Source organism: Setaria viridis, chromosome 2, assembly GCF_005286985.2.
Source record: "Setaria viridis chromosome 2, Setaria_viridis_v4.0, whole genome shotgun sequence".
Lineage (NCBI taxonomy): Eukaryota > Viridiplantae > Streptophyta > Magnoliopsida > Poales > Poaceae > Setaria > Setaria viridis.
The window spans coordinates 37,251,621-37,276,164 of NC_048264.2; the positions used below are offsets into that span (position 1 = coordinate 37,251,621).

General features: G+C 47.5%; 3 protein-coding genes across 3 annotated transcripts; 2 read left to right on the plus strand and 1 right to left on the minus strand.

Moving 5' to 3' along the window:
* Positions 1-2,049: 2,049 nt before the first annotated feature.
* On the plus strand, positions 2,050-5,024 carry LOC117846007 (proteasome subunit alpha type-7-B). Its single transcript, XM_034727106.2, has 3 exons — positions 2,050-2,356; positions 2,463-2,877; positions 4,632-5,024. The coding sequence occupies exons 1-3, from the start codon at positions 2,184-2,186 to the stop codon at positions 4,791-4,793; spliced, it is 750 nt and encodes a 249-aa protein (XP_034582997.1). The 5' UTR covers positions 2,050-2,183; the 3' UTR covers positions 4,794-5,024.
* A 9,543-nt stretch (positions 5,025-14,567) lies between these two features.
* On the minus strand, positions 14,568-16,198 carry LOC117844865 (MYB31 transcription factor31). Its single transcript, XM_034725678.2, has 2 exons — positions 15,372-16,198; positions 14,568-15,270 (listed from the first exon to the last, which is right to left on the minus strand). The coding sequence occupies exons 1-2, from the start codon at positions 15,632-15,634 to the stop codon at positions 14,793-14,795; spliced, it is 741 nt and encodes a 246-aa protein (XP_034581569.1). The 5' UTR covers positions 15,635-16,198; the 3' UTR covers positions 14,568-14,792.
* A 5,655-nt stretch (positions 16,199-21,853) lies between these two features.
* Positions 21,854-24,146, plus strand: LOC117844864 (protein POLLENLESS 3-LIKE 2). Its single transcript, XM_034725676.2, has 4 exons — positions 21,854-22,168; positions 22,264-22,476; positions 22,601-22,756; positions 22,871-24,146. Exons 1-4 carry the CDS (start codon positions 21,974-21,976, stop codon positions 23,801-23,803), a joined length of 1,497 nt encoding a protein of 498 aa, XP_034581567.1. The 5' UTR covers positions 21,854-21,973; the 3' UTR covers positions 23,804-24,146.
* The last annotated feature ends 398 nt before the right edge of the window (positions 24,147-24,544 follow it).

Consider the following 24,544-nt stretch of genomic DNA (forward strand, 5'->3'; position numbering starts at 1 on the left):
GATTGACGGTGAAGTTGAAGATGATGGTGAAGTTGACGGTGAACTCCCCTCGGTCACTATCTTCTATTCAGCGAGCTTTTTGGGCTACAAAAGACAATACAGTTTCCTTTGTCCAACGAAGGTTAACTCCTTTTTGAACAAGTGTGCCTGCAAAAGAGTAATATATTCAGGCATAGGGATAATGCATATGCACTGTAGGCATTTTTCCTCTCTAGCTGTTTGAGCTCCAAAAGATGTAATCGCACTTGGCATTACAATATTTAGGGCCTCTTGGTATTTTTTGCCATTCATACGCATTTTGCGTTGGCTTTATGATTTTCTCTGCTCAATAGAGACTTCAGCGTAGTCGTTCTTCGACGCTACAGCTCTATGGCATTTCCGCATGATAGTGTCTTCAGCATATTCAATGCAATGCTTGCATGTACGCAATGAAAGAATGAATGTATGGATGCTCTGGTAAGATAGTGAAAGCGAAGGGTTAGCAAGATAAGTGAGGCACTACCTTATGTTGAATCAAACTATTCTTGTATGACAAAAGTATCGTGGGATGACTGAAAACAAGTGATACCGAAGTCTAAAACAAAATGGCAATAGATTAATAATGCTAGCGACAAACTTGAAACAATCAACGAAGGCCAACAGAAAGATAAAACCGGTTGATATGGCATAGCCATTTCCAAATCAATAAAAGATTGAGATAACCTAAAGTCCATCTAGTTACCAATGGTTTCGGGGAGAGAACAAATAACCTGATGGTAAAAATTCTAAAAGAATGTGACAAAATAATATATGAAGCATGATAATTTTATGCATTCTAGCAATGCAACTAAGATGCAAAGCATAATGAAGAATAAGCATGTAGTTCATGTGAGAAGGGACACGTGAATATATTAAAGGAAAACGTCCATTTTACTCCTATATATTTTGTAGTCCTATAAGGAAAAATAGGAAAATCTAAAGAGTCCTAATCCTACTAAATGAATAATAGAGATTAGAAAAGAGAAACTAGAAAGGAAAGAAATAGAAAGGGAAAAGAACCCACGTTAAAGAGTGAAGAAGAAAGCGTAGTAAAACGCTCACGAAAAAATGAAAAAAAAATATCGGGAGCATGCATCGGAAGAGATGGATCACGAGCGCTGTTGGGGGTCCATACGACTAGCGTTACAACAGTCCTTCTCGAAGCGCACGTGACACGATCCGGGAAGCAGTTGCCGGCTACGTGGACCAACATGAGCCGGGAACATCAAAACACGTGCATGCAAGCTAACGACAAACAATAGTTTGCAGGGCGTGGGCGACAAACGGAAAACTGTCGCATATGCCACGTACAGTCACAGATGTGGATAGGTGAGGGGGAGTAAAATAAATTTTTCTATATTAAAAGTAATGGTGAACGTATTATAATTGTTTGCCTTGGTGAGAAGAGTGACCCTGCTGCAAAAAGAGATGTGATGTCCTTCAAAACTGTAAGTATTGGATTAAAATCTGTTTGGATACCCTGTGTTAAAGTTTAACAAGTGTTAAAGTTTTAATACTCTTAAATAGAGTGCTAAAGTTTAACATATTGGGGTGTTTGGATGGTGTGTTAAACTTTAACACCTTTGGTGCGAAATGACTCCATTGCCCCCTCATTTATGGCCGGCGGAGGGAGAGGGAGGAGAGAGAAAGGGGCAATTGTGGAAAAAAGTGGAGAGGGGGACTACTTTTAACAAGTTTAACAACTTTTAACACCCCCTTGAGGTGTTTATGAAATTGGAGGTGTTAAACTTTAACACATCCCTTTTAACACATGTATTTGGAAGGTAATGTGACAAAAAAAATATTAAAAGTGGGGTGCCTATCCAAACAGGGAATAAGTAAAGCCTTACACAAACGAAGGGTAAGAGTGAAAGGCTTTAATAATGAACAAAAAAGAAATGATAGTAAAGTCGATTCGAAGCGAGAGGGTGTACCTTTCATGGGCCTTTCATAGGCCCGGCCGAAGATGAGATATCAAATAGGGCCTCTGAGGCAAAATCAGCCGGACCAGAAGGGTACAAACCCGAAACAAACACGAAGCCCAACTAGTAACAGACAGCCCTCTTCTTCGCAGACGCCCCTGGAGTCCTGAACCCAGAAAGGCACGACCACCACCGCCGGCCGGGAAGCAAGCTCAAACCCTAACCGCCGGCGACGCCAGCACGATGGCCCGCTACGACCGCGCGATCACCGTCTTCTCCCCCGACGGCCACCTCTTTCAGGTCGAGTACGCCCTCGAGGCCGTCCGCAAGGGCAACGCCGCCGTCGGCGTCCGCGGCACCGACACAGTCGTCCTCGGCGTCGAGAAGAAGTCCACCCCCAAGCTCCAGGACTCCAGGTAGATAGCCCTCCCTCCCTATCTCCCCGCCGGTCCTCCCACCAGATCTCACGATCCCCCGCCCTCAAACTCAATCCCCTCCGCCCGAATCTCTTTACCTCCCCAGGTCCGTGCGCAAGATCGCTAGCCTGGACACCCACATCGCGCTGGCGTGCGCGGGGCTCAAGGCTGATGCGCGCGTTCTCATCAACCGCGCGAGGGTCGAGTGCCAGAGCCACCGACTCACCGTCGAGGACCCCGTCACCGTCGAGTACATCACCCGCTACATCGCCGGCCTGCAGCAGAAGTACACACAGAGTGGTGGTGTTCGCCCCTTCGGCCTCTCCACCCTCATCGTCGGCTTCGACCCCTACACCGACAAGCCGGCCCTGTACCAGACCGACCCATCCGGTACCTTTTCTGCCTGGAAGGCCAACGCCACGGGGAGGAACTCGAACTCCATGCGGGAATTCCTCGAGAAGAACTACAAGGAGACCTCCGGCAAGGAGACTATCAAGCTCGCCATCCGTGCACTTCTAGAGGTATATTATCTATGCTGCCTTTACTTTCTCTGCTACACAACAGCCTACAGACCTGATAGAGTCCAGGTTATGCCAATTTCTTGATTCATTGTTTTGAGTCTTTCCTGCTTAAGGATGACTGCAATAAGACAACTGTAGAGCACAATTTTTTTAAAAAAGCCTGTAGAGCACAGTTAACATGATCAGGAATAATCGATGGTGATGGTCCTACTTTTCCACCAAAGATTAGAGAGACTCAACTGAGTTTTCATGCCAAATGTTATCTCGATTTCCATCCTTGTTCTCTCCTATCAGGTGATGTCATTCTTCCTTCGTAATGCTTGGTGCTGGCAATCATAACCAGATCTAGGAGCAATTTGTTATCAAAATAAATCTGTGATTTCCTGATTTGAGTTGTTAATTAAGCACGAGTTGCTTGAGGTACCTCTTGATTGTCAATCTAAGACATTGTTTCAGGTTTTCTACACAGTCATTTCATATGCTATTGGAGTCAGATTCTTTTAAAAAACTGGAGTAGTCTGTCTGGTAGATTATGTTTTCATTGAGTTATATGAAGGGTAACCTAACACACAACTACAATCATATCCGGTAGCACATCCTCTAAACAACTTTGGTCAAAATATGAAGGATCTGAACAATGATGTACCAGATTAGTCATTTGTGCTGATGGTCATAGTATCCTTTGTATTTCTCCTAGATGTTTGCTAAGTATGGAAGGCAATTGTGGAATCAAGGAAACTGGATTTATTTTGTGTCAGATTATGTTTATCTTCTTAACCCTCTTTTGTCAAATTAAGTAGTATGATGTTTAATAAAAATATAGCAGTTGGTATGACTTAGTGGTGTTAATGAAAGCTATTGGGGTAGCTATCGAGCATCTCCCTAATCACTACCTTGTCCCTGTGAGCAAATCCAGCTCCCTGTCTTCTGAAAGAATTTTGTTGAACTACTCGGCTCTATTTGACTGCTAAAAGCTTGCTTAATTAGGTTTACACTTTAAGTTCTACCTTTGATCAGAAAAGCTAGGATTTTCATATAAGTTAATTTTTGTGCAAAAATTTCAACTATTCTAGCCAGGATGGCATAGTAGTAGTAAACGGCAGGAGTTACCCGTTGGTACGGATGGCAAATTTGCAGTTCCTTTTGTTTTGTAATGGCAAATTCCAGTTAGGGGTATAAAGTAGTGGCAATGCAATTGTCCCTAGTTTTACACCATATAAATGAAATAGATTGAGCCACCTTGGGAACAAAGCAAGACTATAGGATTTTTGAAGGATTCCAATCCTATAGGAACAAAGAGAATGACTACCTCAGATTTTAGGAAGCTTGATAAATGTAATCAGTCAAGTACTCTTATGCATTTGAAGTTGTGGGTTGAAATGTAATGATACTTGTGCCAGTACCTGGTGCAAGGATGTTATCCAATTCATCATCATTGTATTAAGGGTTCTATGAGTATATGTAGATTATGTTATTCAGCAATTCAGCATCATTGTTTTGAGCGTTCGACAAGAAAATATAGGTTATTTTCAACCCTATATTCTTCACCTAGATGTTTTTTTGCTGCAGCTTGCTTGTTTGTATCCAGTTTTATTTTTAAACATGGATACCCCAAACTCCAAAGGGAACTGCTTGGTTTTTTCCCCTTAGCGTTCTTAGCTCTCTTGTTGCTGTGTTTTGACTCGTAATCTTCTGTTCAGCTTCTCAGTTCAGTTTTTGTTTAGCGACTATTAATATACTGATAATCCTTTTAGGTTGTTGAAAGTGGTGGGAAGAACATCGAGGTTGCAGTGATGACAAAGAAGGATGGTCTCCGTGAACTTGAGGAGGCTGAGGTTGATGAATATGTTGCCGAGATTGAGGCAGAGAAGGCTGCAGCTGAGGCTGCAAAGAAGGGTGCCCCGAAGGACACCTAATTCTTGGCTTCTGCTGTACCTTCAATCAACACTTTGTTTGTCTTTATCATATTCCATGCACTATATTAACTGTTTTAGAGGAACGCTAGATTGTTAGGTGAAACTGTATGCTTCTATGCCTGTAGAGTCGCATGCTGTGCAATGTGCTTATCCACATGCCTTCCTCGGAATGCTTCAATTTCATCTACTGTATCCGCTGGACAGTTGAAAGTTCAATCCTTGTTCACCAAATTCCGTTGCTCGTAATGACTTCGGTGGAGCTGTGGTCTGGATTTTAAATCATTGCAGACGGAGATTGTTCATCAGTTGCTTATTGGTTAAGGAAAAGGAAAGAAGATAGAAAGAAAACAAGAAGAAAAAACAGCCAGGCCTTAGTAATGGATTATCTTGCCTTGGTGTCTTGTGGGCTGGGCATTATTTATATGTGCTTTTACCAGCGGTGCTGTGATTCCATGGATTAGAGCAGATTTATCCAGCTGAGCCTTACGCATCTGGCAAATATTTAAACACGCTGACATACCATGGTTTCTCTAGTCGTACCGGGTGTGTCATTTTGGTTCATGGTAATCTCAGATGATAACGATGGTGCTTTCTTGGTAATGTCACGTTGGCTGACAATTTTTTTATTAACCAATAACGCTGCTGCTTTCTGCCTGTCGTATTTGCCTTCCAAGTGTCAATCAACAAGTTGCGAGCTGTAGTCTCTTGCTGCTCTCATACAGCACGAGGAAAACCTGATGCAGAGAAATCACTGACCAGTTGCTCTGCTACACGTCAGGACACCCTATTCTTGTCGGGTTTACATCATTGTTGATTCCAGAAACACGAACAAAAAACGGGATAAATGTGCACTATTCTTTTATCTTTCATCGTTGTTGATTCCAGAAAAAAGAACAAGAATGGATTTGCGGACTCTTTCCCTACCTGTCCTGGTGCAGGAAGGAAGCAACGAATTCAGAACTGCTGTGCTTCGTCAGGCGGTGGACCTCTCTTTCTTGATCGAGCACGTCAGGCGCATCACCGGCTGCCATTTTGTTTCTGCTGTCAAATATGGCCAGTTGTTATTTTTTGAAAAGATGAAGAACACTAACCTGTGAGGCTGTGACGTGCCCAAATACATGAGCGGCTAACTGCTTCCGAGAAAGAAAGAAAAAAACGGCGTGAACGTAGGCGCCCATGTTTATGTACACCAGGCGTGCACACAAACACTAGCAGGGAGCGTCACCCATGTGCTGCGGCACGCATATTTCTAGCCTCGTTTCCGTGGGCTGTGCGCACACGCTTCAAGTCACCCTGCTCATCTCATCATCCGGTCCACGATGAGCGGATGAAGACCTGGAACTCTTTGGTGTGTGCAGCGAGTTATTGGTTGCTCAGAGTTCCAAGAGGAGCAAGCGGCTGTCAAATCTCTGAATCAACAGGGAGACTGATCATCTCTGGATATGCTATATGTTCTGAACTTTTAATCTCCTCAGGTGATGAAAAATGCATGTTCACGAGAAATAGTTGAGTTGTATGCAGTAATCATCAAGCTGATAGCAAAATATAGTCAATTCAGTTATACTTTAACAATTCGGAACGTAGGAACTTCAATCTGCAGCAACTGAACTATTTCTTGCTTGAGACACCCCTGCGTTCTAGAAAAGTTGTAATCATGAAAGCATCGGTTGTTAGCGACTGGATTAGCACATGTGCACAGCGCAATGGAGCGACATACCACGCTCGCACTGTACCATTTGGCGAGGTTGGGACGTAGCTGTCCGCTGGGCACTCGGGCCTCGCCACTATCATATCGACATGACCGGCACCGGCTCCTCCTTGCACTATGACCACCTACTCACCATGCACGACTTAACCCTGCCACCGCTTCTTTCTAGAAACGCATGAACGAATACCCGCAACGATTGGATGCCCTGGTGGCCCTTTTTGCCATTTGTGACATCACACACAGCAACATTCTTAGCCTGGCCAATAAGCCGGTAAAGCAATCTGAAAAGAGAGATCGATCACCCTCAGAGCTAGTCTTCATCTTCACACGTCGGAGCCAACTAGAGTTGACCACACCAAGAGGGGCAAAGCAAACCCATGGGGCTTGGAGGCAGTGGGGAAGGAGGTGTGCCCCATCATATGTGCCTCGTGCAAATGGGTGCTAACCTTTCCCAATTTTATAATTGTTCAGGGTAATCGTTGGCGCTTAGCGAAGTGATTGACAGTTTTGCCAAATCAGGAAAAGGGAGGAGCTCATGGTTTCGGATAAGACTGAGGAGGAGGAGGAGGAGGAGGAGGAGGAGGCGGAGGAGGCAGGCTCCCTGGGCGAGAGACGGGGCCCCATGCTGGCAACCAACCACTGCCCCGATCGGCCTCGCTCCAATGTCACGCGGGCCCTGCCGTCGCCGGAACAGGACAGGGACGGAAAGGGAAAGTTGCGGACGGTACCAAGTACCAACCACCTAATCTAGGCGGCCTCATCCAGTTGCCATCGCCTACCTGGACACGACAGCGATACGATCATGGGTGGTTAGTGGTTACACTTGCCAACTGAGTCTGGCACAGGCCATACTCCTCTATTCATTCTCACACTGCTGGACACGCATGCCGGTCTCGTAACCTCGGGCTGTAGGCATGCGAATGCTACGTGAAACAAAGTCAGCAGCAGTTATTATGTGGGAGAGGAATCTGGAAGCTCATCCGTCGAATCACTCTCACGCCCAGTGGTCAAAAGCTCGATCGACCAAGCTCCTAGTCCTAGTAGCTACTACTCCTACAGTCCTATACTTGATAAGGCGATCAGGAAATCTATGCATGAAAAGGAAGGGACTTCCGTTCCATGAGCAGCAGCAGCAACCGAGGCAAAGCCGCCGAGCCCAGCCGCAGTCGGGCACTCAAGCCCGTGTCGCGCGCCAATCATTGCCACCGCGGAAGAGGAAAACGAACGGGGGAAAACTAGGGCGACCTCGGGCGCCTTTACGGGCCGTGCGCCCGTGCGTGCGAGTGCGACGACGGTTTGGGGATCCAGAGGGAGCGAGACCGAGAAGATAAGCTCGGTGCGATCTTCTCGGTCCCGCGCTCCCGCGGGGCGCGGCGAGTCTTTTTCCGTCGGCCCCGGCCCGGCCGGCCGTGTTCCATGTACAAAGGGGACTAAGGGTGGCGAGCAAGGCGACTAGCGCCGACGAGGTGCGCCGTGGGCGCAGCGCACGTAGGCTTGAGTGGCTGACGCCGCGCGATCGCGTTCTTCCGGCTCCCGACCGGGACAGGGAGGTCCGGTAACGCGCGCAGCACTGAACGAGAGAGGTGGTGGGGTATCGCGTGGTGGCTTTGGTGCTGCCGAGACTGTGGGCATCGGGCCAGATATTTGTGAGTGGCATTCGCGCTTTGCCAAGCGAGCACGATCGAGCCGGTGCCGAGCGCACGTCACCTGCGAGCTCTTTTTCCCCCTGCCAGACGCTAGATACTTTAATTTTGCTCTGACGAGACGGGGTAGTAGGGTAAGATATTTCTCCGACGAGCCGGGTGCCCTGGCCCCGCCACCGGCGTCACTTCTCTTCCTGCAATGCAGAGCGCCAGAGCACGTAGCGATCGTGATCGGCGCAGGATTGTAACGGCAGCTTTGCTTGTTTCTGTTGTACGGAGGGGATAGGCCTGCTGATGAACGGTAAGAACAGTGAACGGGGCCGGAAAATCTTGATCGCTGGAGATCGATTGGCTGTCGAGATCCGGCTCCGGCCTGAATGTCCGATGCGTGGAAAACTTCACCGCGGGCGAAGCGATCCGTCGGCTTTCACCGGTCGCTTGTCACTCGGTACAGTACCAAAAACTTGTTGCTGTTGGAAGAGTCACGTACACAGGCACTTTTTTTCTACCACCACCTGTCTGAAAATATCTCTCTGCGTGCGACTTCACCCTGAATAATCTCATCTGAAGATGATGTTACGGTACAGATGCTCGCGAACTCGGTGTGAACGTGTGCAAGATTTCAGCATCCCAAGTCCCAAGAAGCAGAGCATTCAACGCACGCCCGGCTGAACCCGGCCCTGCCCCCGGGATCCACCCGGGAGAGTGAAGTGATGAAAATGTGATGGATGGCCGAAATGATTGGCAAGCAACGGAACAGCTCGATCTTCTCCCTCGGTCTCCACGCCAGGGAGAGGATCTCATCACCTGCAGACTCCGTTCATGCATCCAGGTTTCTCCACAGTGCCAAGCTCTCGTAGCTCTCACTGACAGGAACAGTACTGCCCTGTGACAAAAGAGCAGTGAGAATGTCCCTCTCCCTGTTCCGACGAAGAAAAAAACAGCGAGATTGAAAGGCCATGTGACCTGGACTTTTATGCTTTCTGAATTCTGAAACAGCTGCGTCCATGGCCGCGGCAGATGCCCCTGGCCCCTCATCCGATTCGACCTCCCTATCCGTTTCCCCATTGGACGGCTCCACCCTGCGCATTTTAAATGCAGCGGCACCCTTGCTTGGTCACTTCACCATGGTTGGTTGGTGTACCGTCACAACCAACATTTCATATTGTTTCTGCTAAACTTACTATTGCTCTGCATAAAATTATTATTGCTTCTATTAAGCGGGACTTGGATGGTGACTGTTGGCATAAAAAAAGATATTTGATATAGTACGGGTTGGATTACTAGATTATTGCTGGTTGTTCGCATCATTACATATAGGAAAAAAATACTTCTCTTGCTGGATGTTCGCATCATTACATATAGTAAAAAAATACTTCTCTTGTCGTATGGATTGGATTACCCGCCGCCGGTTGGCTAGTTGTTTTGCATCCTAAATCACATGACTGAACATTTTAACAAATCATGCTCACAAAGTCGATGGACAGGAGAGGAGAGGAGAATAACTCCAAGAAACGGCCGCAACAAACACCAAATACCAAGCGCAGCAATAAAACCGCATGGTACTCCAACAGTTGGAAGCTTTGTTGGTACCTACCAAAGGAGGAATCAAGGGTGGCCTGCCGTCACCATCGGCACACTTGCTCACAGGTCGGTCAGGTCGGGGGCGCAGCATTATTTGGTTCCATTGAATTTATTCAACCACCGAAATACAATGCATGCACACATCACAGGGACGTTTAGTATAGGAAAACGGAATAAAAAGTCTTCAGATCGATGATCGTGTACTGTTAAACCATTTGTTTATCGATTAGCAACGTGCACGAGCAAGTACTTGACACGAAGGCAGATATCAAGTTATCAACACTTGATTATTCCACCGTTAGTATGTCATGACAGCGACCTCTGACGGCTATGTATATATGTACTATCTTTATATCTTTCTCTTTTACCTATCCATGTATAATAGTTTCACACGGATCAACTACCAGGGATGCCGTGACGCGAGCGTACGCGTATTTTATAGCTCAGTTGAGAGTACTGCTGGAAGAGATAACAAAGAAGTGACCAATGCAAGAGATGGAAAAGAGCGCTAGGCAACGTGGGGTTTGCTTTGATCTGCTACCTACCGAACTTGCCCAAAATTGACGACTCGGAGTGATGTATTGGTAGGTAGCCACAAGAAAATGACATGTCGCTTGTACATTATCTTGCATTTTTCTCCATATACCGCCTTGTACTAACCTCCAATCGTTTTTGTTTGTTTGGTATGAGCACTGTTATTTTTTTGGGTATGAACACTAGTTTGTTATTTATCTGCATGATAGTACATTGTTGCGGGTATGGATGCTACAGAATCTGTTTAATTTGGATATGCTTAGCACTCGGAGATAATGACCACTGTACTATATATCCTGGAGAATGGTACCTTATAAAAGGAGGACCGATGCCATTATTTGGAGGTGGCTCGAGTCCAGTAAACACCAATGACTATATATGCAGCAAGAAATTAAGAGAAAAAATGACCGATCAAGTCGATGCCTTCTGAAATCACGCTTCCTTATTCAGGCACTTACAATTTACAAGAATTTTGGATTGTACTGTCCCTGAAAGATTAGTCAAATTTTGTAGGAGTAGAGTGCACGTCTACTTGTGTAGCAACTCCTTGTATTTAGTATCTACAGGGATAACAATTACATGATTTTGATCAAACAAACCCAACCGCACAACTGGGAAATGTTATGATCCATAGTACAGAAACTAAGACTCAATGCAAATAGTGAAATGTTTTAGTTGCATTGGTCTACTTGCCAATCACTTTCAACTTGATCTATATGCAAGATCCTGTGATACTTAATCTATATGAAAATTTCGCTTCATTTTTTCAACTGTTCAAAACTTGGTATAGTTCAAGAAGCGAGTATATTCATCCATTGTTGCAAGGTGGCGGAGCCAGCCATGACCACTAGGGAGGCTCTTATTCTTCCTCCCTCTTCCTCTTCCTCCTTTCTCCTAAAAAATGGAGGGGGCACTAATGGGGGCTCAATTTTTTTTTTTTTTGGGGGGGGGGGGGTTGAGCCCCCCCTTGACCGCTGGCTCCGCCACGTACGCTATGCTCGTAGGATTATGTTTTGATGGCTGATAATTAATATTGACCAGAAATGAATTCTGGCTGAGTGAAAAAACTACGACCATTTTAATTTGTAGTAGTTTCATCTATTAATACATCACCATTACTCAAAGGCATTACAAAAGACCATATATTCTATCCTTTTCAAATCACAAGTAACTTTAATATACATCGATTTTGCTATGCATCTAAATATATGTTATGTCTTGACTCTTCATACATAGTTTTATGTATCACGGTTGGAATTGAAATGGCCTACATATTGATCCTCATAAACTGGTTTGTGCAATACTACTTTTGTTTTTAGGAGAGGTTTTTTTTGCAAGACTATCAAGGCCTTTTACAAGTTTATGATTTGATGGGTGATAATTAATAGTGATATTGACCAGAAATGAATTCTGGTGGAGTACACGACTACACGAGCTGAGAGCAAAAACCGCGAACATTTTAATTTGTAGCAGTTCTCCGTCTATTAATCTAACACCATTTTGCTCTATATAAGCACCAGAAATATATAAAATCATATTCATATAACCGCACATAAGGTAGGAATTGCAATGGCCCCATGGTTTAATTTGTGCAATCCTACTTTTACTTTTAGGGGAGATTTTTGTGCAAGACTATATCAAGGCCTTTTAAAAGGAAATCGCTCTAAGATTTTTCACAAGTTACCTTTTCCTCATCACTAGTGGAGCTCATGAACAGCTTACCGTTATACAGTAACCCCATCAACTCAATGATGGTGGGGAGCTGCCGAATTGGTACTTCCATCAACCCAACCCTGCCTGACAAGCGAGGGGTCCCAGCCCAGCACAAGTCCTTGTTTAATGGGGGACTAAACTAATCAAACCCCATAAGAGCCTGTCCCCAGCCTAACAGCTCGACCAGGATAATCAATTGATTATCTAGCAGCAGTAGAACGGCGGATCATCCAGCAGCAGTAGAGCTAGCGAGCGGCCAGGACAGGAGGATGCATCCATGTCGGCAGTTAATAAATGGGGATTGGCCACCTACCCCTGCCGTGCGCCGCTCCCGCCCGTGCATTCAACCCGATCGGGGAGATCCTCCCCGTACGTCCGGTCCACAGCGCCATGATACGCTGTGCGCCGACTGCAGCTGCTGCTGCTGCGCCCGTCTTGTGAAAGCTTGCTCTGAGCTCTGACAGCGTTGGCACTTGTTGCATGGAAGTACTGTCCTGAGCCAGCCAATCGTCGCGCCGCTGTCTCTCTCCGTGGTTGCCCAGATTTTCTTTTCGCCAAGATTGGCATGTTTGCATCTTGCTTTGAGCCATATTTGTATTTCTTTTTCCCCTGAGACACACATCAATAGCAAAACTTTCATTCCTTTTGGGAAAGAGAAGAAAAAGGAAAGAAATTAAATGTAAGAAAGAGAGAGGAAAAAAAAAAGCAAAACTTGCATTAGGAACTGGCGTGCATATGTGCTTTTCAGAATTAGTCGGGTTGTTTAATCTTTGCTTGGCAGGTAGCAGCAGCTGTAACCTGCAAGAGAACAAGAAGGCGGCCACAGTAACCCCCATAAACTAGCGGGTGTGTTATGTTGGATAGGCATTGGCGGTTTGCTTTCGGTGGAAAGTGATGACAGCGATTAGATGCTAGCGAGTAGCGACGATAGATAAGGTGGGGGAGATACAAATAAATCCCTCCCCACTTCTTCTTTTTGTTACCAAGGTAACTCGATATCTTTTTTAATCAGTTCGGACCGTGACGTGTGATCGATCGTCAGTGGAAACTCACAGTTAGAACCTGCCAAAACATATAGCGTCGCTTTACATCACCGCTCAGTAAACTAACTGGTGCGGTAACTAAACATGGCGACAGTAAATGTTTTAGAATGGCAACCCGGGGAAATTTTATCCGTCCATGTACGGGGATCATCGATCATAGGTCGGCGTTTGGAGCTTGGTACACGCTTCCAAACCGCTAATCGATACGTGAGGCAGGCTAGAAACATCAAAACCAGTGAGGCGGTAGTGATAATCTTTTCAACTCGGCATACCAAAGCATTAGCCTCATCAGCAGTGGCTCTTCTCTGTAACGACCCAGCCGCAAGTTTTAACCGATCTTACGCGAGCTTAGATCATCACAGGCGAGAAGCTAATTTTTTATTATATCATCAGCAGTAGTACCTTGTTTTATAGCCGCCGGCGGCGGCCGTATAATTATAGAGAGTTTCCATCTTCCAGACTCCCCATGGCTGCTATTTTCTGTGGACGTACGTGGTGCGTGTTTCCGGAAACCAGCGTATACTTTCGTCTCCGGGACGATGCCGTTGTGCGCAGCAGACGTCACCGGGCGCTTTTGCCGTCAGACGCCACGCGCACCGAGCTAGCACGAGCAGCAGAAGCAACAGCCGGCGGCCGGCGGAGCCGCGTTGCCCACCGCAATCTCGCGCGAGAAAACAGCAGACCACAAGGTCATCTCGGCTCAGCATCGCCCGCCTGTTCGTCCATTCCCGGAAACCAACGAAACCAACCCAACCCAACCGAGCCACCGCTGCCAGCGCCGCCCGCCGCCGATGGCATTCATGATGCCGGAGGCCACAGCGGCGCACGGGGCAAGTTGCGCGGGGGGTCCGTCCAAACCCCGCTGCCTTTTCCGCAGGCCACGCCAGGGCCCTGCCGCCCCCATCGCATCGCGTCGCCGGGCGGGCTCAGGAAAGGTGCGGCTTCCTCCTCCTCCTCCTACCTAACAAACCCCATAAACAAATGGTTTCCCGGTGCCCCCCCTGCGTGCATGACCTCACGCCCGGGCGGCCTGCCTTCTACGCTCGGTTTTGGTTACTCCTCCATTACCAACAGTGGTAAAAACCAAACCCCCTTTTTGATCGGCGAGGATAAGAAGCAGCGCAGCAACGGGGATTAAAGAAGAGCCGGGCCGTCGCTTTTTCTCTTTGTGGTGTGGGCATGACGAACAGGAGCAGTGTATTGCTGCTAATACCACACCGGTAGAAAAGAGGCAAACACGTATGGCCTATCTTTCTGGTGCTGTGTGCCTGTGTGTGTCGCGTGTGTAAAGCAGGGTCAGATTGGAAGGCAAAAAAAAAGAAAGAAAGAAAGAAAGAAAGAAAGGCGTGGTCTAACTTCACGAGGCGCTTTATCGAGACTGCAGGATTAGGCGACGGTCACATGCCGGTTTTAGTGGTTTGGTAAACGTAAGATCTGGCTCACACACACGCCTCAACACATGGTCCAGCGGCAGTGCCTTTGAGACCACACCCACACGGGCGCACGGGGGCGCTGAACCTGCTAGTCTCCTGGAGACGGGGTTGTCAAGTTACAGAGACCTACGCTAGCAGCAGATATTATTGCCCATGATATGATCAGTTGAGGGGTGATGGTAATTACAGCAGAGAGACAAAACGGAGCAACAAAGAGAGCAGGGAAGATCCTGGGCACAAATCTTCACTTTCTTTCTTCTTATCTCTCTTTTCACTCGGCTACTATTTGCACCTACGAGCTAACCAAATATCGAGGGTGACAAAAACCAACTCATTTCATTTCATTTCATCTCGAGGCTTCTGAAGTCGAGCATGGCGGTCCGGAGCCCCAGGAAGTTGCTGCACTTGCAGTCCGCGCTCTTGGGGAGCCCCAGGCTGCAGCTGAAGCAGAGCCCGGCCTCCCGCTTCACCGGCTTCATCATGGGCTCCTGGCACGGGGGGCTGATGCAGAGGTCCAGGTTCAGGTCGGGGCACTTGAGCGGCTTGCCCTGGCCCCAGTCGGCGGCGTTCTGGTCGCGGCCGATCGCCGCGGCCTTCGGCTCCTCCAGCCGGAACACGGCGCCCTTCTCCTCACGTGCAGTGGCCGCCGCCGCCGCCGCCTCGAACGATATGGTTATGTTGGACGCGTGCTCGTTGATCGGCCGGTGGGTCACCGGGTCGATCCCCCGGCTCAGCAGCTTCCTCCGGATGTGCGTGTTCCAGTAGTTCTTGATCTCGTTGTCCGTCCTTCCCGGCAGCCTCCCGGCGATCAGGGACCATCTGTACGCGAACAGAGACATAGCAGAGAACAGGTCAGGAAATGGTGTAAATGCCGCGAGGGTATGTGTGACGAGGCATGGGAGAGGGATGCCGCGACGTACTTGTTGCCGAGGAGGCTGTGGAGCTTGATGATGAGCTCGTCCTCCTCCTCCGTGAAGTTGCCGCGCTTGAGGTCGGGCCGGAGGTAGTTGATCCACCGTAGGCGGCAGCTCTTGCCGCAGCGGAGCAGGCCGGCGGCCTTGGGCAGCGAGCGCCAGCACCCCTCGCCGTGCGCCTTGATGTACGCGACGAGCCGGTCGTCCTCTTCCTTCGTCCACGCGCCCTTGTTGGTGTGCGCCTTCTCGCAGCACGGCGACCTCCCCATGGCGGCCAGAGGAAAACCGTACCAAAACCAAAACCAAAACCAAACCAGGCCGCCGATGTTGCTTGCTGCTTTTCCCGGTGCTTTTGCCGCCGCTTTCTTCCCCTCCCCTCTCGGTGGGCTGCGGCAGTGGAGGTTGTTGCTGCTGCTGCTGCTGCTACGGTGCTGCGAGAGCCAAGGGTGGGTGCAGAGGGGGCCTGGATTTTATAGGCACTTGACTGGATCGGGGAAGGTCTTCTAGAGAGGCTGAGTTGGTGGGAAAAAGGTTAGGCCGGACCGGTAGGCTTTCCTCTTCCCCAGGCCAATGACCTCATCACTGCCACTGGTTTACTACCAGTTTCATCACCAAAGCAAGAGGCCACGGGGGCGCCGGCCGGAGGCCGGACACCGCGCCACGGCCGTGGAACGGAACCTCGGGCAGGCAGGTAGGTGTAAAGTGAGGCAAGCGACGCGCGCGCCAACCGTGTGTGGGGGCTCGTGGTGGTGGCCTGGTGCGGTGCTGATGGATGGATGGATGGATGGACGGACGGAACGGACGGGTGCCGATGCCTACCTCCTCTCCAGCAAGATGGATGGACGCGCGGGGGTTTTAACAGCTAACAAACCGCACCGCCGCCACCACCACCCCTGACGCAAACCTGTTGCTGATATGGTTAGGGCGATGGATGGATTAGGTTCATCTCCCTTTCCCTGTTGCTGATGCCGATTTGCCAAGGGCCCCCACCCCGTGAAACACAGATGCCCTGCACAGGAGGTAAACATGAGAATTACACGCATGGGGGGTGTCATCTGGCTCACCCCTTTGTCAAAGTGAACCGTAATACCAGATTCAGTGCAGTTTGATCATGGAGTCCATGCAGGTATTTTTATCCTCGGGCACGATTATGTCGACATGAAAATGATTCTACAGCCTGATCTCACTAGCTCTACTCATCTTGACACCTCTTTGTTGAACAAGGCAAATGTTTTTGGTGTACCCAGAAACCCATATGCTGATACCTGCACTAAAAAAAGGGACAAGGTCCAAAACTAAGGAAGCCCTAATCATGGACATTTTCATTGTTTATTCCTGAATAAAATAGAGTCGATCGGAATTGGCATCTGGCACTGCCTAAATGAATGTTATTGGCCACCCACCGTATTGTTTAGTTTATTTTGGCTAGAATAATTTTGTTTCCAGAATCATAGATATTGTCACACGCTGATCAACCTACTTCCGTGTGGAACATTTGTTTTATAGTACTATCATATAGGTTAGTTCATCAGTTTGGTCAACCATAGATTAAAAATTCACCAAACGCATTACTCCAGCATCTGTATCGTTTATCTTTCCGCAACAAGGCAGATCGTGTGGATATCGTATTTATATGGACAAATCAACATGGCAATAATTAAACCTTATCTGTGATCCTTAATAATACATCAACTATGATTAGGACCTCTTCCAATTATTTAACATGTGTGTATTCTATTGCTCATCAGCTATTAATACGAATACTGAATTTATCAAGGTTTGAATTATCTACAAAATTAGGATATATTCTGCATTACTAATGGCTGTGGGCATTGCATTGTGCGGAAGATGGGAAGCAGATGAAATTATGAGTTCGTGAGGTGGACCATTAATTGTTACTTGTTAGGAGGAACTTACATATCTGTGACAAAATCCAGATGGGCTTACATTATATTTGTCTACCTAATATATTCGTTTCCAGATGGTTACCAAACTATGGACCATAGTTGGTTGGGAGCAAGGAGGAAATATCCCTAACCATTAGTTTTGGTTGGGGCCAGAATGATTGGGACACCACACTCCATAATGGTCCTCCATATGCACTGTTTATGTTTCTGGTGTCTCTCCCTTATATCTTTCTTGTTGCCATTGAGTGACCATAGCTCCAGATCTAACTCTAAATTTTGTTCTTTTTAGCAGATGGGCAGGCCGACTTGATTTTATAGCTGAGATTTCTTACTGATTTGATACATATGGTCTATAGATATGGATTTATTCTGGCAAAAATCAATGAAAAATTGAGCATTTCATAAATTTCATAACAGATAGATGAACAGTTTATATCATTTGGCAGTACAAGTTTATGGAACATCTATATGACAAGAGGTTTTATTTGAAACAAAGCATTTCAACAAAGTGCAGGCAACAATTGTGAGTCGGTGTGTTAGACGCCAAACTGCTTTGTCACACAGCTAATTAGCTATGAGTAACTAGTCTTGATTTTTATTTCTAGACAGCAACAAGCTAGTGAGCTATAAATCGAGCTAGTCCTGTCAGTTTGTTACCGGCTGATTTTATACATATTTAATAGCTCCCTCTTTGGTGCACTTAATTATATCTAGTAAACCACTTCGGTTGTACCCTAATAACCACCCTGACTAGCAAAAGGAGTGCAATCACTGAACAAAACGCACTAGCATAATAACTTTTAGTAGTTAAATGGTAGGCACTGGTTCTAGAAAGCATGGAGTCAGGCAAGAGGAAGGTAGGGAAATGGTTTGTAGTTGAGATGTGGTGTCGGTTATGTGCATTAGTTCTACCTTCCACTTCTTAGCCACACACTTGTGGTGCAAGCCTCCTAGTGCAAGCTGGGCTGTTTTGGGTTAGGGGGAAGGAGAAAGAAGGTAAGGAGAGAGGTAGGTCAAGGAGCTCTTTTGCTGTCGTCTATTCAAGGGACTCATGGGCAAATTTGCCATCCCCACCACACGGCACAAGCACAAATGGCACTTATCCATAACTCCTGTGTCCTAACTCCCTCGTTGTTTCCCCAGCCTACATGCCCCTTATAGGCCTGCATAAAGCTCCAAACTTTCTGCAGGCATCATCCTTTCACACCCTTAATCTTCTCTCTACCTACCAGTCCTCGCATTCTTATGGCCGATTGGCTATTATCGGGTTAGGTGTGGTGATAGTCTCCATGACTTCAACGCGAATCCATTAGCTAGCAGTTTCCATTTTCTAGCCATGGATTTCAAATTTTACCAAGTCCTACTCTTGCATACGCAGTAAAGTACATAAAAGCATACTGAAATACAAGAACCAGGTCTGGAAGTTTTACTTTACAAACTTACTGTCAAGATTTATGTTTAGCCTCAAAATCATTGAATTCGTGATATTCCAGCTTCAACAGGCATTGTTCCAGTCTTCATTAGGAAATTGACTAGAAAACCTTCAACACTAGTACACTGCCTGACAACCAGAGACTTTGACTGTCTTCAAATAGATATGAAAAGCATGAGGTAAAAAAAAAGAGAAAGAAACCTATGTCCTAGACTTATATGAGCATAATTCCAAATCAGAGCTCAATCAGAAGTCAGTACAGACATAATACTTTGTCATTGAAATGAAGACATAAAGAGATAAGCACCGCAGAAACTTGAACCCGTGAATGAAATGGTGCTGCTCTTAAGAATTGGCACTCCAACACGTTTTTTTGTTTTTCTTGAAAATCAAAATTCAAAAATTTATTTTGTTTATCTTAAAAAGGCCTAATTTTTTTGTGTGAAGGTGATAATCTTTTTATGCTTCAACAGTTGGTTATATTAATTATCATCCTAGACTCATGTCAAAACATATGTTGCTTTTGTTCACTAAACATTTCATTGCAATATTAGAAGCACTTTATGCACAAATTCTATATAGGCACCAGATAAAAAACAAGTTTAGAATCTGGTGCTTACATCCAACAGGCTAGCATGCTTACCATGTCCGATGAGTTCCTTTTTCCAGTGGATCCACCAAAAGATGACATAAAATGCTTTCAATGCTCCTTTGATTCTGTTTGAATCAGTGGATTTCTGTAAAGAAAGAAACAATTAAGGTTCCACCATGTACCCCTCAACTTATCTTGTACAGAATCACCTTCAAATAAAACTAAAAGCAGTGCCTTGACATATCTAGTTTAGTACCAGGGGTTTGTAATTTCTGTAAATACACCACCCTCGGCTGATACTGAGTTACTGACTAGTTTGGTTGTGGTGTTATTTGGTCTGCTGAAGAGGATCAAGTTTTACAACTCCATCAACTTAATAGATCACAGCTAACAAAAACTGGAATACCCAACGTTTGGCTCTGGTGTTATTTGGTCTGCTGAAGAGGATCAAGTTTTACAACTCCATCAACTTAAAAGATCACAGCAAACAAAAAATGAGATACCCAACAAGCCAACATCCAAATTTATCTACAATTAGGCTGATCCCTTGTTCCCTTGGCAATCTAATACCAATTGCACATATCACCTATTTGCCTGTAAGTGTCCCTCTTTTAACTACCACTAGACCAGCACCCTACCAGTTTACAAATGGGTGTTCACAGGGACGAAAAGCCAGAAATTTTCTTGAGGGGGGCCAAAGAGCTAATGCAAATAATAAAGGGTGCTAAATAATGGTTTTCATCTTTGTTTACTTAGAGACCTAAAGAGCTAATTAGTAAAATTGCATAGGCATGGGAGGAGCCATGGCACCCTGGTTCCCCCATTACCTCCGTCCCTGTATGGAAGCATAACTGCATAAGGTTTGCGTAGCAGTACTAGAGGGACATTGAGAGTAATGAAAAATGACTATGGACCCAAACCACTATTCATCCTCAACAAAATTATTGTTAATCATCCAGAAACGCAAAGAATCTGCACCCATAATGTCACAGCATACAGGAAAGTAGCATAAGAACTACATATCTAATGGAATGAGAGATGTAAGCATCACTGGGATTTGAATTTGGACCACTTACAATACTGTGAACTGAACGCCATAATGTTGGTGCCTTTTACGAACCACCCCTGTACTGATTTTGGACAGGAAAGAGTGATCAATCCCTTCGAACTGGCATCCATACGATCTCGATACTGGTAGCATTGCCTCTGAAAAGGCTTTAGTAAACCTGAAATATCTTCCTGGTGCAAGAAATTTCCGTGCAAGGCATATCTCTTGAACTTCTCTGAGGTACAGCAGTAGCGATCCTGGGGGTCAGAGGTGATGGTAATATCAAGTGATCGAGTCACAAGAGCCTTTATATCAGATAGCAGTCTTGGGTAAGTTAAGTAAATAAAACTCTAAAAATAAAAGGTGATTTTTATTTTTCTTACAATTTAGTGCAATGTTTAATGAAGGTATAGTGGTATTACCGAAGTGTAGTATACTGTATACCACTAAATGCAAACATGATTGTAGGTTATGGCCATAAGTTATCTGGGTTATTAAGAATCATATTAGAGTTATCATATATATTAGAGAGTCATGTATAGTACAGCTGCAAGACAACCACAATTCATGCAACTTGCTCAGAAATTTGGTTCACACAGATAAAACGTTTGTGCAGACCAGTGATAATCTCATGTTATGAATTGCTACAGTAGAGTATGATGAAAGCCACTGTACACTGTGCTAACAGATTATGACACTAGCATATTCTATCAATTAAGAGAGAGTAAAACAATGTAAATAATGCACAATTGCACACCTTGCAAAGACAACCGCACTTCATCCAACTTGACAAGTTAACAATATACAGGAAAGCAGCATAAGAACTACACGCCTCTAATGGAACGAGAGATGTAGGTAGCCATGTAGGCATCACCGAGATTCTGATCTGAACCACTTACAACGCTGGGTGTGTCGGTGCCCCTTTTGCCAATGGCTCCCGTCCCAATTCTGGACAGATCGCCTGACCAGTCCCTTCCGTCCGGCACCAATACAACGCTGCTTCGTATCGGTTATCGATGAAGAAGATGAACGCATCGCCCTAAACCCAAAGCTTTTCGTCCAGCATCACTCCGGCATTTCATCGAACACCCGGCGTCCAACTGCCACGGCCGCCCGCGCCGCCACGTGACAGAGGAAACAGCGACTAGTGACACACATCCGCACCTTCCGCTCCACACATTCAGGAATTTCACCGTAAAACGCGGCCGCGACGGTCGAACCCAGCTCCAGCTGCGACGGTGAGCGGAGCGCACGGGGAGGACGGCGTCGACGACACGGGATCAGCCGGCGACGACGAAACGAGACACGCGAACGCACGACTCAATGAACGCCTCGGCCCACTTGGCTTGACCAGGCCCAGGAAGGATCAGTGGGCCGTGACAGCTATAGTCAGAACTGAAGGAGGTGAGGCCCAGCAATTCCCAACGGCTAGTTCCCCCAAACGGCTAGCTCCTCCAACGGTCGGACCCCCTCAAACCGATTCATATATCTCCTGCGGAATCCAATGCCCCGCTACCAGCCTACTGCCACCGGAGCGCTTTCCCCTCCTCTCTCTTGCTCAGCTCCGTTCTTGGATCGTCTCGTTTCACAAGGGAGGACTGAGGAGGAGGAGGAGAGATCGAGGCCACGATGATGCAGCAGATGCAGCAGGAGCCGTGGAACGCCGCCGCCGTGGGGCTCCTCCGGCCGACCAAGTCGGCGCCCTGCTCGCCCATCAAGCCGGCGGCAGCGGCGGGCATGGTCCGGACCCACTCCGACTCCTTCCACGTCGCGCACAAGGTGCCCGTCGGCGACACGCCCTACGTGCGCGCCAAGCGCGTCCAGGTATGCAATCGTGCGCTTATTTCGGCTGATGGCGTTGTGCGGACGATTGGGTTCGATCTGATTGGATTTTGCCGTGCCCGGCATCGATGATGCAGCTAGTGGATAAGGATCCGGAGAAGGCGATCGCGCTGTTCTGGTCGGCAATCAACGCCGGCGACCGCGTGGACAGCGCGCTCAAGGACATGGCCATCGTGATGAAGCAGCAGAACCGCGCCGAGGAGGCCATTGAGGCCATCAAGTCGCTGCGCAGCCGATGCTCCGACCAGGCGCAGGAGTCGCTCGACAACATCCTCCTCGACCTCTACAAGGTTCGCGTCCTCCTTCGCCTCCCAAGCATCGATCAATTTAAACCTTGTATGTATTCGAATTCGATTGGTGCATCTGAGATTGTACTGAATTTGAGTGCGTTCTTGCTGTTGTTGCGATACGCAGAGATGCGGGCGACTGGACGACCAGATCTCGCTGCTCAAGCACAAGCTGCAGCTGATCCACCAGGGCCATGCCTTCAACGGCAAGCGCACCAAGACGGCGAGGTCGCAGGGCCGCAAGTTCCAGGTCACCCTCGAGCAAGAAGCCACCAGGCTCCTCGTAAGTGCCTGCATTTCTTGTAGCTTCTTGCAGATTAAAGCTTCAATTCATATCTGCAGCTCATATCTGCTCAATCTCTGTTCGCTGATCAATCCTGCCATTGGTATTGTGCAGGGTAACCTGGGATGGGCTCTGATGCAGAAGGAGAACTACACGGAGGCGGAGGGGGCGTACCGGCGGGCGCTGCTCATCGGGCCGGACAACAACAAGATGTGCAACCTGGGCATCTGCCTCATGAAGCAGGGCCGCGTGCTTGAGGCCAAGGACGTGCTCAAGCAGGTGCGCCCCGCGGCGGTCGACGGCCTGCGCGGCGCCGACTCGCACCTCAAGGCCTACGAGCGCGCGCAGGAGATGCTGCGGGACCTCGAGGCCAAGCTCGTCGGCCGCCCGCGCGCCGATCAGCTCGACACGAGCTGGCTCTTCGACGCGCTGCTGCTGGGATCGTCGTCAAGTATCTGGCAGCCGCAGCCGTGCATCGACCACTTGCTGCCACCTTCAGCTCCGGCACCTGTCCCGGCCCCGGCCCCGGCGCGGCGCGACCACTTCGCCGATGAGAACGCCTGCGTGAGCAAGAAGCTGGCGGCGCTCCAGGCGAACATGCTCAATGTTGACGCGCAGCCCTTCTACTCTCTGCGGATGCCGCCACTTGCGACGAAGCCCCAGAACACAGTGCAGCAGCAGCCGCAGCAGAAGCCAACTCCCGTCCATGATCCCTTGGGCAACCTGAAGAGGACACGGTCCGGCAATTGCATGGACAAGGCAGGAGCAGTGGTGGACAAGGAGCAGAGCACCGACGAGAACAGCGGCAGGAGGAAGTCGCTCTCGGCTGAGGACAGATGGCCGGAACTGCCCGACCACAGCGCATTCGACGAGGCTCTCGTCGCGGCTGTCCTAGCCCCGGTGCTCGACGACGAACCAGCAGCCACCGAAGGGAACGGCCATGGCAAGCTGCCGGCGAGCTGCGGCACGAGCCCAGTGGTGAAGGAGAAGATCGGCAAGAGGCTGAGGATCTTCCAGGACATCACACAGACAGTGAACAACTTCTGATTCGTTTTGGTTTTCTTCACTTTTCCTACTCACAACAGGCAGGCTTGAGGTGGCGACGCCGCGAAGGAGATGGGCTTGTTCTCCTGGGAAGCTCCTGTCTGGCAACTAAGTTAATCAGGAATTCGATTCGATTCGATTCAAGTTTAATATGATGCTGATTTCCAATTCAATTTTTAACACACCAAAATAACAGCTGATTCTTTTGTTCGCTTCTTCAGCTTGGCACTTCAGGAAGCGTGTGTTTTCCTGCTTTCTTTGCCATAAGGCTCTCCTTGTAATAGAAGTGGACTGCATCCTATTCTAATTTCCTTTGGTTGAATGAATAACAAAGTTCGTTTATTTATCTGCTCGTCTGGTGTGACTCATCTGTTATTTTGACTTGTTCACTGCAACCATGAAAGCAATAGGTTTACTACTTGCAATCTTACTGCAAATGCTGATGACTGAACAATGTGACCTCGAGGGCAATTTTCTGCGTCCGCTAATTTACGGAAGCAAGTTACTGACTTCAAAAACTGTTGCGTTTTATTAGTCAATCGAATATGAAATTGATCGGAGTCAACCGCAACATAATTGTAGAATGAGACTTGATGGGGGTGCTCCACCGACAGCGTGTGCGAGCAAACCAGAAGCTCGGCAAGAGATGATTGAAACGCATAAATCTGTAGTTTTCAAACTAGATATCCAAATCAAATTCCAATTATATCACGAGATCTTCGAAACTATACCGTATATTTGGAT